Source organism: Dioscorea cayenensis, chromosome 8, assembly GCF_009730915.1.
Source record: "Dioscorea cayenensis subsp. rotundata cultivar TDr96_F1 chromosome 8, TDr96_F1_v2_PseudoChromosome.rev07_lg8_w22 25.fasta, whole genome shotgun sequence".
Lineage (NCBI taxonomy): Eukaryota > Viridiplantae > Streptophyta > Magnoliopsida > Dioscoreales > Dioscoreaceae > Dioscorea > Dioscorea cayenensis.
The window spans coordinates 3186527-3199785 of NC_052478.1; the positions used below are offsets into that span (position 1 = coordinate 3186527).

The 13259-nt window shown below is 30.6% G+C and overlaps 1 protein-coding gene across 2 annotated transcripts; it reads right to left on the reverse strand.

Moving 5' to 3' along the window:
• Window positions 1-2226: 2226 nt before the first annotated feature.
• Window positions 2227-8620, reverse strand: LOC120267495 (folate-biopterin transporter 1, chloroplastic). Of its 2 annotated transcripts, XM_039275169.1 has the most exons (10): window positions 8315-8620; window positions 6867-7132; window positions 6445-6509; window positions 6189-6351; window positions 4245-4393; window positions 3914-4165; window positions 3280-3448; window positions 3095-3187; window positions 2371-2688; window positions 2227-2283 (listed from the first exon to the last, which is right to left on the reverse strand). In XM_039275169.1, exons 1-9 carry the CDS (start codon window positions 8601-8603, stop codon window positions 2395-2397), a joined length of 1740 nt encoding a protein of 579 aa, XP_039131103.1. In that variant the 5' UTR covers window positions 8604-8620; the 3' UTR covers window positions 2227-2283; window positions 2371-2394. The 2 variants fall into 2 exon arrangements, with proteins under 2 accessions (XP_039131103.1, XP_039131102.1); XM_039275168.1 differs by having other exon boundaries at window positions 2227-2688.
• Window positions 8621-13259: the final 4639 nt, after the last annotated feature.

Below are 13259 nucleotides of genomic sequence, written 5' to 3' on the forward strand. Positions count from 1 at the left end.
AATTTCACGTCTTTTCAGCTGAACTTGTTTTAGTTTGCTTGTAATGCGGCTAATTAAAATATATCAATATGCATTAATGAGACATGTTAGACCAATTACTAATCCCCCGCTTAAAAAAAATATGATGTGTCTCTTATTCTATCATCTTAAATTTTTGGGTTGGAGTTTAATTTGCACCAATACATTTAAGTTTAAGTTTTTTTATCGTAATGTAAATTATATATATATATATATATATATATAATACAGACAAACTATCCCACACACTCTAAATTTGACTATTTGATATGTTTTTGATTTTTATGATTTAAATTATATATTTATTTGCATGAAATAATAATTTTTTTAACTTTTGTTTTAATGTCACCCCTTAATAGGATAGTTGGTTACTCTGTTGCCTCCCAACTCAAAGTTGAAATACTACAAATGGCCTATCCACAATTTTTAATAATAATAAATAAATAAATAAATAAATGGATAATCTACACAAGCAACACTATGTGTGTTTTGAGAATGAAAAAGGTAGAATTGTGTGGAGAGAGAGAGAGAGAGATTGCCAAAGAAGCATTTGCAGTTTACTGAGCTATCTGAAGCAACAGAAGCACATCATGAGTTTATGTCTCAGAAAAGCAACATAAAATGAAATGTATGATTTTGGTTGTCAAATATAACTTAGCCAAAACATGGCCCTGCATGTTGCATATCAACTCACAGGACTAGTGTTCTCATGTGTTTAACTCAAGAACTTGTCTTTGTTCCAAGATATTGTGACAATTTAAACATCTAGTTAGACATGAAAATAACTTGTGTTGAAGAGACATGGAGATGATGATGTCTTCTTTAAACATTAAAAAAATTATTTTCTTTTTTTTTTTAAAGAAAAAAAAACATATGGTTTACCATAATGTTGATGTTTGATCAAAGAAACTTGTGGCAGCTTCCATTTATTATATTCAACACACACCACTCATATATTAAATTTCTTAAATGCAATTAGAAATCCTGTCCAGTAAATTCTGGAACATGTTTTTTTTAAAAAATATATATATATGATTTTATAAGTATAATTTTTATTTATTTATTTTTAAATGAGTATATCCGGATAGACAGATCTAATCCCTGCCCCTTAATGGATATATATACAATACTCTAACAATTAAGAACTAATTAGAAGAGTCTAGTTAATTTTCACAAAGTGAACAAATACTTTTAATTATGTTAAAATATGAGAGGATAATATACTCAAGTAATTAAATTATATTATAATAGATTTTCACACTTTTAGACTATTATTATATAAATTCATAAGATACTATATATAAAATAAAATAAAACATTAAAATTACATAATAATAATTACAATTTTCTAAATTATACATATACTCCATTAAAAAAAAGTAGACTCCAAATATTATTCCAGTAAATGATAAAAGATAAAATAAAATAATAATCAACTAAGAAAATATAAGATAATACCCCAACAACATTTCTAACAAATAAGACTGTTAACTTAGACTCACCAAATATATCACAATCACAAATAACCCAGAGAAAATTAAAAAGTTTATTTTAGATAAAACTGAAAAATCTTGAACTTTAATCACAGGCAGTTGCAAACCCTTTCACACAAAAATAAATAAATAAATAAAAATAATAACAAGCAATTTATACTGCTTTAAAACTACTTCAATCCAAACAAAATAATGCAAAATTGAGATAATCATGGGTAGCTATTTTCATCTAATCATATGGATTAACATCACTCATAAGTCATAATCAAACATTCCAGCAAAAATTTTGAGTGTTGTTGCATGAAATAATAACAATATCCAAAATTTTTGCTTGAATGTTTGATTATGAGTGATGTTAATCCATATGCATGAAATAATAACAATTTCTTTCTAAAAAAACAATTTCAATAAGCTTTGCCTTTATGTTTTTTAGAGCACAAAATGCTCGCATTAAAAGATACTGTACAACATTAGGTTCAAGTTTTGGTCTGATAACAACCCCAAAATAAAAACTAAAGAAAGAAAAGACCAGAAAGACAACACTTACTTTTAGAACTGTTTATCATTTAATTAGTTGGAATTTATCAAATACCTTCTGTTCCTGTGACAAAGAAAGTTCCAAACAGCATCTTATGTTAAAGTCAAAGGCTAAGTTTTTTTTTACCTGATCTACAAAGTGGCTGGAGTGGAAGCTAGAGCCTGATATGAAGCTGTATACTGGTGAATTGAAAGCTGATATCTCCTCTGGTTTGTGCCGATGTGCCGATCATCTCTAGGAGTGAAACCAATAACCGAAATGAGTTCATAAGCGAAGAATGGATACTGGAATTCATCGAAAATGGTGACTAGAACCATCAACCTCTCAGTATTGGACTCTCATGCTTTAGCTTGACTTTACATCTTCAATATCTGTGCTCTTGGCATCTGGGATATCCTCAGGAAGTAGGCCAAGAAGGGGCAGTGGAAGTAAGGAGCTGAGATTGCATATGATTAACAAGGGAGCTAAATTGTTGAAGGTGTCCTTGGTAACACCAAGAAGTTGAGTCAAGCCAGCGCCCAACAGACCGCCAGTGACACCTCCCCCGTTTGAAATAGACATTAAGGTTGCAAACAGAGTGGCTTCAACACCAGGAGGACATATTCTTGCAGCTAGCACCAATACAGGCATGAATGAAGCCTGCAAAAATGTTGGGGATAAGAAGGTAGAAAATAGGTACTGCTTTCTGATTATTCAATAAGGCAAGTCTTACAGCTGCTGCAAGTGATCAGCTAACGTGTTTTACTAATAAATCATGCTTCCTATTGATTCTAATGCAGTGCAATGTCTCATGTGCAGCAGGCAAATATTTACCTCGCATATGATGATCATAGGATGCACACTTTTGGTGTGTAAGAAAATGGTAGAAATTTTAAAAAGACAACGTAGGAAGGAGTTATGTCCGAACAGATTCTGTCTTCTTTATTCTTTATCACAGCACAGAATTGGTGATTTAAGTTATTAATACTGCAGAATAGATATATAGACAGATATATCAAAAACTGATCAATTGCCATCACAAGTAGGTAGACTAATTAAAAGTTACCTGCCCAAGAACTGTCAGGATCAGAGAATCTCCAATTGAAAACCACTCATCACTTATGCCAAATTGTCGGTTCAATCCAGTTACAAGAAAGACCTGGAAATGATCTTCAGATATATCAGATTATATTTGCAAAAGAAATAAGGAGTCGTGGTAAGTAAGAAACTGAAAAACTGTTTGGTATGCACCTGAGTCATTCCGAGGGCTGAACCAGTTATTGTTGTCAACAGAAAAATTTTCCTCAGTGGAACTTTTTTCAGAAATGTATTATACACTGCAACACCAATAAGTGAAGCCACAGAGGTAACAAGTTTGACACGACCGAGAAATTCCGGGGTGAAACCAAGTTTGTTTGTGCTGAAATCCAAAGAGATAAAATGGGGGTTAATAATGCTTCAAAGTTCATATGTTCAAGTCAGGCAAGTGGGCAAAGTAATAGATGGAGGATGATGAAGTTCATTTATATAAACAGGTCCATATAAGCACACAAAATATAAGTTCCCTTCAATTATGCCAACATTTTTGGTAATTATTTTAATAGACAACAAACATTCTTATGCAACCATCTTTGTATATTAAAGTGTCATTTTAATATAAATTCTATAGATTCCACCATGTTAAAGCCTGCCAAACCATTAGCGATAATGCAGTTGGATATAAGAACTAAGAACTGGGTAAAGAATCATTTCTGAACCTCAGCATCTAACAAATCCCAGGTAAAGAAGACTGTCAAGCGTCTATAAAATTCTATAGATTGCAGTTGGTATTATTTTGAATCCATGATAGAAAGAGAAAATGATTAGGGATGGAGGGATAACATACAGAAAGTAGAACATTGCGGAGTCAGACTGTGGTGTTGCTTGCCACAAGAATATGAACAAGGTTGGTAGAAAAATTTCACGCTGCTTGACAGCAGTCCACAATTGCAGGATATGCTGCTTTGAACTCTCTAGCAGCATCGGAGTGGAAATTGATGGGTTATATACTTTGCTAGAAGCCACAGCCTGCTCCTTTACAAGAACAGCAACTGCTGATGTCATCAGTGGAAGAAAAGCCGTCACACCAAAAACAAATCTATAATTGAAAGGATAAATTAGTGATAGTGTACACAACCACATGAAATGTTCATGCAAACTCTAACAGATCAACTCACCTGACACCATAAGCATCTACAAGAGAACCACTGAAGTAAGCGCTCACAATACCTCCAATGGCTGAAGATCCCCAACATAAAGATTGAAGTGATCCAGACATGCTTTGTGACTCACCCCGCGCTCGTTCAACTACCATGGAATCTACAACCTATGCAATGCATTTCAGTTTTTGAACAAAACTTGCAGTACGATGGTACATGAAGGAGGAAAATGCCTCAATAAGGTGTTGATGAGTATAATTTGCACTCAATATATAGACCTTCTTTAACTCATAATGAATTAAATTGAATTATTTTAAACCAATTTTACTCCTAATCTTATTGTTATTTCATAATAGGAAAGAAAGAGAATGATTTGAAGGAAGAACATATAAAAAACACAAAATTGGAGAAAAGAAGAGCAAAGTTTCAACAAAAAAGGAACAAGCAAAAAAAAAAATCTAGCACCTAGGCGCTACAACATTAAGAGGTGCAAAACAGAAAGTGTAGAGCCTAGGCGCTACTCCGAATTCAAGTTATAAAAAGGGCTAGGAGTTGAGACTAAAAGGAGGAGAATTTCAGAGATCAAAAGGCCGAGAGCGAAGATTCGACGTGCATTCATTGTCAAGCTTTAGTTTTTTTTTTGTTTATTTGATTATGAACCTTGTTAATATATCAAGCTTTGCAATTATTATGTTCTAAACAACTTTTTCTAGGGCTACGATGTAGTCAGACTATGAAAACATGTTTGTTTAATTTAATTGATGCTAGTTTCAATACTATGTTGGATATTTTAATCTATGCTTAATGCTTGTGATTGCTTGATCACCAATTGCATGATTAGTAATTTGATTTGAGACCAAGAGGTGATAATTAAATTAAATCTTGGTTGAAATATCTTACAATCATCATAAGATAGAGATATTTATGAGATTATATGCATCATTATAAATTTCTAAAGTTTAATGAATTCCATAGGTTCACAGTTATCCCAGAGATGATGTTAACTTATCTAATGGAATATGCTTTTGATGCTTGAAAAAGATCAATATGTAATTTAGGGAAATTTGATGACAAAATAAGAAACAAACATTGATTGATTAAACTAGATGATCTAGGTGGAATTAGTCTAGGTGAACTTGGAAACCCTAGAATCTCTTGACATTGATTTCTTCTCATCTAACTATCTTTCTCTAGTCCTTGAATTAGATTTTCTAAATTAAATCTCTTCAATCTCATTAGTCATGTAGAATTAGGGTTAGTAATTTTGATAATTAATAAACTCAATCCTTGTGGAACATCATTATATTACTTGTTTGTGATAGCGTATACTTGCGTTATAAAAATCACACCAACAGGTGCAAGTATTGACATTAAAATACAATGCATCAAAAAAACACCTCACTAAAATAATGAGTATCAAATATTTGAAACATTGACTTCAAGTGTTCAGTTCAACTGACTGACTAATCTAGACAATTCAATGGAATTCTCATCCAAAATATTAATGAATGATCAAACCAAGCTATCAAGATACATCATAAGGTTATTATTTATACTTTCTTTTACAATAATAGTCCATTTAAACAGGATCAGACCAGCCAAGATCTTTAAAGTATCCACAATGTTCAAAGATCAACAAACCACATGCTCACAAAGTAAAACAAGATTGCCAATTTGTGAGAACTCCTTTGAAAGGGCTTATCAAGAATCCTCTAAACTAGCATGTTTTTATCAACACTTACGATAGTTCAATCTCGAAACTTCTAAAACATTCATCAATGAGGTTAACTAATGGCAAGAACATATGAAGCAGTATGTAAAACAATAATAGCAGGAAACATGCAAATTATCTCTTCAATAATACTTGCCACTCTGGAAATGCAACAGAGATAGATCCAAGGCAGCTGTAAATTAAGTACTAATAACAAGAAACACACAAATTATCTCATAAATAAGACTTACAACATCTGAAAATGCAACAGAGAGAGATCCAAGAAGAATGCAGAATGCTGCACCATACTTGCTGTCCACAAAGGTGGCCATTAAGCTCCATGAAAGGGCTCCAAGAAGCCCTGACAGAAATAGATATGACCTTCTCCGGTATCCAAAAAGAGGGATAGAATCACTGCAATTGGGGGAAAAAAGGTTCCAGGCAATAAGAAGGCAAGACAGGATGGAGGATTTTAAGCTACAATAGATGAGAAAGACTAATACAAACCTGATAAACCCATAAAGAGGCTTGACCAGCCATGGTAAAGCAGACACACCAGATACAACTGCTGTCTAAATCAGAAATGATAAGATATCAATCACTAGGACAAGAGCAACATCTATGGCTTCATAGTTTACTGGGTAACATTCTCATGTCAAGGACACAAGTGTGCATTGTGCATGCACACGCACACACAAAACAAAAATAGCAATAAAAAGGAGAGAAAAAAAAAAGGAAACCTTTGCTACATAATATAGGCATAAGCAAAAATGTAACTGTTATATGTAAAATACATCTTAAGTTTTTAAAGAAAAACACAAGAATTAACAATTAGCACAGGGAAAATCAAATGAAGCAAATAAGTTGGATCAACAGAAACAAATCAATATTGAAAAGAAGTTATCAGATGATGTAAACAGATATAATACCTCGGCAGGATCTAGATGAAGGTCATCCTTCAAGTAAAAGCTTACAGCAAGCCTGGCAAGGCCTAAAACTCCTTGTACAAAATATACTATAGCAACTGCAATGTTGTCAGGAGACAAGTCCACTCCAAAACATTTTAAATCGTTCAAATAAGACCTTTTCTTCTGAGGAGGAATTTTTATGCTAGATTGGTACATGTCTCCCCCAACATCTCTTGAACGCATGTCTCTGTTATCTGATGCAAACTGATCCCTGGATGTTGAATATCCTACACCACGGTATGCAGTAAAACTGAAAGTTTGATCTTGGTATTTAATTTACTATTCTCACATCCCAAAAACATTTTTAACAGTTTTACTAGTCTGAATTCATAAAGAAAAATAAAATAGAGGACAGTATCAATAACTATGTCAATTGTGAAATTCTCACAAAATTAACAGTATTTTGTGTTGACGCAATGCATTTTTGTTTTTTATTTATTTTAAAATTTACATACTACCAATTCTCCAGAACCAGGCAACAATGTCTCACTATCATGAGTTCTTATTGCAACAAATCAAGAAGAACTAACTGATGCAAAGGGCTCGTAGAAGTGTCATAGGAATATTTTCCAGCATGATTTATACAGTCAATATATCAAATAAGTTGGATAAAGAGACCAACATATACAGACATATACTTATTTATTTTTTATAAATAAGAGTCTTATTTAGTCTTAAACCATGGAGATCAACACTGGAGAAGAGATTAACAAGGTCAAGCACTCCAGAAGTGATTTATCTATTAGATGTGTGTCTTGGGACAACAATTTGACCCTAAATTAGATGAAAGGCATTCAGCTGAATATCAGAAGTTTGAAAAACCTTGAAAAACTTCAAGAGCTTTGTCAGCAAATTGTGAACTTTATGATTCACATACAAACCAAAAATTGCAGTGCATACTGGACCAGTTAGTACCCGGAGGTAACATCAAGAAAGCCATTCATGATGTTGATTGAGAAACAAGTTTCCAATAAAACTAAATCATGAGGATACTCCAAGATAAAAATCAATCTCAAGAAAGTTATTTTTAGGTTTTCCAAGACCTCTTCAACACGGAGACCACCAAACACTCCATGAATATTATCATGAATTACAAAAGCCCACTATTTAAATTCAAAACTGCTAGGAATATCAGGTTGAACGATTTAAACACCAATTTGATACATTTGACAACACTTCCGTCACTTATTACTTTCCCAAAATATACTAATCTAACAATAAACAATTTCCATTCTGATTAACAAAAAAGTCATAAAACCCCCATATTCGCACTAAAAATCAGCATAAAAAACACAAGAATCTAAAAATCAGGCAAATCATCAATCAAAATCACAAAATTCGGCAAGCTCCCGCCACAGGACAAGATTAGATTTACTTCTAACTAAAAAAAACCCAAAACTCACACTCACCCCCAGTAAAATCCGGGAAGGAGAGCTCGATCTCATGTGAATCCACTGTCGGAGCCCTCAAAGCGTTCTCCTCATCATCGTCCCGAGCCCCGCCATCATCCCACCTAGTAGACGGCGCCATGACCTTCTCCTCCGGCGAGGCACGGCGGCGTCTCCGGCGAATGCTGGCTAGCTCGGGCTTAAGGAAGGGAGTTCGAGGGAAACGGGAAACGCCGGGAGAGGGAAACGAGGTAACGGGAGATGGCGAAGAGAAGAAGACGAGAGGATATAATAATGATGACGTGGCCATAACCACTGAAAATGAAGAAGCTTGTATGAAGTCTCATTTAAATTTTAAAAAATTAATTATTTCTTTAAATTTTTTTATTTAAATTTTATTTATTTATTTATTTATTTATTTATTTGGAAATTTATGTGAATCAGTTGTTTAGGAGTGGTTGAGAATATAATTGATGTGGATTTAAAAAATTCATAGAATTTGTTATTATTATTATTAAAAATTAGATTTTTCATTTTTGAAGGGTTTTGGGCATGTGCAAAGAGAAATACGTCTTCTATTTAAAAGTATGTGAGAAATTGTTTTGGAGATTTTATTTAGGGTATTGAAATAAATTACTTGAATTTAATTTGGTTTGGAGTGTGTAATAAATTTCCAAATGGATATTTTAAATCAAGCGCATGAATTGTAATAAAATGCAGTACATAAGCCAAACTTTATGATTTACTAAATTTCTAAAATATTTTTTATTATTTATTTTATCTAGTATTCAAGTAATTAATGTATCACAAATTATCACATAATTCTTAGCCAATAAAATTGACTCTATTACAAAAATATGTGGTATGAAATTTTTAAGAGTCCCGAGTTCAAATCACACAGACGTATGTTGTTATAACTAATCTCAGTGTGGTATCAACTTGCAACCCAAAATCTAGTGTCACTGAATAAAATATATCTTCCACTTTATATAACAAAATATAATATAAAAACAAACTTTAAAAAAACCACATAAACTATATTTTAATAGCTATAATAGTCCTTAACTAAGCCAATATTAAAGTGCATAAGTAAAATTCTTAATTTATTTATCACCTTTACCTATGTAAAGTTAAATTAGATATTAAAGCCACAGTTAATATCATAATGGAGTTATGTACAAAATGGGTAGGATAAAATAATATCAAAACCTTGAAGTTATTGGACATGTATTAATATCTTTGAGCTCATAAATTTGTACTCTCAAAGCCCAGCCCATAAAAGAAGTTGTTGAACATAATCACGAAGTCTTGAAATTCTTTTTAAATTTTATTATCTTTCTATAGCCAAATTGTTGTTCCATTTATTCACAAAGTTAAAGTGTTGAATTCTGTTAAATTTTTAATAATTAATAATTCTTCTCACTGTAAATAAACAATAAAAGAGAGAAATTATATTATTAAATAAAATTTGTAAAAAAAACACATTCCTCTTTTTTTCATATGTAAACTTTAATAAAAATTAAGTTAAAAACAAGAGTTAAAATCATTGTAAGTTCTCCAAAATAAGTGACATAAGAAAATAAATAAATAAATAAATAAATAAAGTGGCCACTCTTCCGTTTCAATTAATCTACATTTTATATTTATCAATTTTTTTAAAAAAAATTAAGTTTGGTTGACATCAGTGGTGTAATTCCAAACTTTAGTTTAGTGTGTTATTTTTCATTAGAAGCTCTAGAGTATTTTCATCTTTTTGTTTCTTCTTTCTAATTAATTTTTGTGTGTATATATGCACAATTTTTTTAACATATTATTATTATTAAAAAAATATGGACAAGCCATGGAATATGTAATACTAGTTTTTGTACCTCTCTTAAAATGTTGGATCAAATATAAACTTTCATTAGATATATTAAAGTCGACAAGTAATAAAGCAAAAGATAAACGAGTAAGAAGATGCACCAATTACGATAGTTTGACTGACTTCATAGGATAAACCCTCCATGCAACTATGGAGGCAATAACGAGATGTAATTCTCACATAGTCACAGAAGACCCAGAAAGTGAATTGTAATTTGAGAGGCTCAACTCGAGACCTTTCAATTATAGGCACGAGTAGTTATCTTTATTAGAACTCCCAGTGGATTTTGTTGGACGATAATTTTGTAATTTATAATGTTGTCATTTGAAAATATTTTTATGATCAACAATCAAGCTCCAAAATTAGAAATACAATTTAATTGATGTCTATAAAAAATATTTTATTTAAAACTTCTTTATGATTAACAAAGTTAAGCATGTACTTGAACTTTTAGAAACTTTAGTTATTTTTTGGTTAATCACAAATATTAACAAGAGTTTATCCAAGTTGAATGTACACTAAGTTGATAAAATCCAATTGTTTATGCTTCTCTTTAAAATCATATTAAAATAAGTTATAATCATTACATCTCAACCTCTTCAAATAAAATATTAGGAAGAAAAATGATTGATCGAGTAGTACACTAATTAAAATTTTAGCCATTAGACTAACTAATCAACTTGTTGTTTGCTTTTTCACTGCTCTCATAATCACATTCAGAAAGTGACTTTAGCACTAAATCTTCATAATATACTTGAAGAATAAAAAATTAAAGCAATAAGTGGTGAGGCCAAGAGAAATTGACATATCTCTTACCACCCCCTCTTTCATATATAGATTATTGATGCAAACTAAGTTGGGTATCCAGTTTCTGAATGATTTTTGCTTTTATTGTTTTTTATTTTATTTCTTATTTGTTAAGATATTTTGTATTTTTAGTGTTTGCATTGCCATAAAAATAGTTATAACTATTAGTTCATATAGTGAATAAAATTTTTCAAATTTCTCTTTTCAATCCATCCTTGGATCCACTGTGTCTTATATATAAATATATATACACTTACTGTATAAGATGATCATATGCATTTTTTTAATTAAGTTGTTTGCCCAAGTTGGAATGGTAGAGGGATTCATTCAAGTCCTAAAATGAACTACAAGCCAAAAGCATGCTTACAAAACCACTATAAACAAATAAACATTGTTGTTGGGTTTGTGGGGTTTGTGGGGTTTGTAGGGAAGGGTTGAATAAATTATAAATTATAAATATATATATATATATATGAAGTACAACATAAGTTATTAGCTAGGTTTTTCTTAGTCCTTGCTACTTGTTTTCAAATTCTTAAATTAATTTGTTTATACTTTAATATGTCAGCATTGAATTTAATATAGTGCATTTTAAATTAACTTATTGGCTATGCTTGGCATAGATTAGGACACCACATTATTTAATAGCTTCACTATCTTAAATTTTTAACCACCATTTGCTTGATTTATTTGATGAAAGCTATGTAGAATTATTAGATTAATTATTATTGAAAATTCCCAAAAAGTTAAATATATTGCACTAAGTCTAGTCTAGGTACATCGTTGGGTATTCTAATGTTTTTTGGGATTATAATAAGTGAATTAAAGAATGGGAATAAGGCAAAGAATCAAATGACATCTTGACTTTTTTTTGTACATATGTGTAGCATTTTGAAACCAACGGATGTTCAATGTATATATATATATTGAAAAAGGTATGTTCAATAATATCATGATGTATTTTGAACAAAGTAAATATATATATATAATCTTTTATTTAACATAGTTTTATTTTTTTATAAAAATATCAGGAGTTTTGCACGCGATACCTAAGTTCTGCTTTCTCATTAAGTTTAAAAACTTGTATAAAAGTTTGGATTCAATTACTATATATTAAATAGCAGAGAGAAGATTCTATATAGATCAAATTTAAAAATTCTCATAAGCTATGAGTCAAATAATTATATTATGTGTGACTCTAATATATTAATCATTATATATGAAAAAAATAAATAATATTGCAGATGAGGTAAAAGTTAAAACCATAATAATCAAAAATCACTTTTTTTTCTTTCAACCAATATCTTGATATCATGTTTATAAATAAGTCTCTCATCACCCTAGATAGCTATAAACTACCATAAATTGTATTTTATTAATTTGAGAAATATCAGAAAAAATAGAGAGAGAGAGAGAGAGAGAGAAATCAAGTTTCTTTAGAACAATACATACAACATATCAATGCAAAAAAACTAAAAACTAGAAAAAAAAAATGGAAAACCAAAACAAATAGAAAGGAATAGAGACCTAATAACAAACTCTCCTTTTATAGTTGAAACACCAATCTTATAAGTAGAGATGGCAGATTTGTCATCTACTCGACGGATATCTCAAGTAGCAGTCTCCGGTCAAAGAGGGTATTACCCTCTTTGACCGGAATGCAGTGAAAATGTACTACCCGATTAGTTTTTTTGAGCGAGTGCGGGTCGGGAGTGAGTATGCCCTCTACCCCTACCCTGCACCTTTACCCTTACCCTACTCCTTACTCGTTGAAGAGGGTGCAGGTGAAAACCCTGCACTGCATCCTTACCCTTTCATATATATATATATATATATAATTTTTATTAAACTAAACATTTACTTCAATATCTATTTTCATGGTGATTAATTTGAAAATAATACTTTCAAATTTTCTCTTAATATATTATTTTTAAATTTTATTTAATTTCTATATTTATATTTGATAATATTATCAAAAATTGAATTTTAGATATATATTAAAAATCATAATTAAATTTAAAAATAAACAAATATAAAAAAATAATGTTATAATAATTTATTCTATAAATTATAAAAACATCCCCGAAAAAAATAAGATCTTAATAAAAAAATCGATTGGATATAACTTATGAGAATTACATATAATATTTTTTTATATTCAAAATCTTACTAGATATTTATAAAAATTTGAAAGATATATAAAAATATAAATAGTAGATATATGAAAAAAATTTAAAAGCAAAAACCAAGATAGTTAAACATGAAACAAGACAAAAGGTAGAGTTACTAATTTGAGCT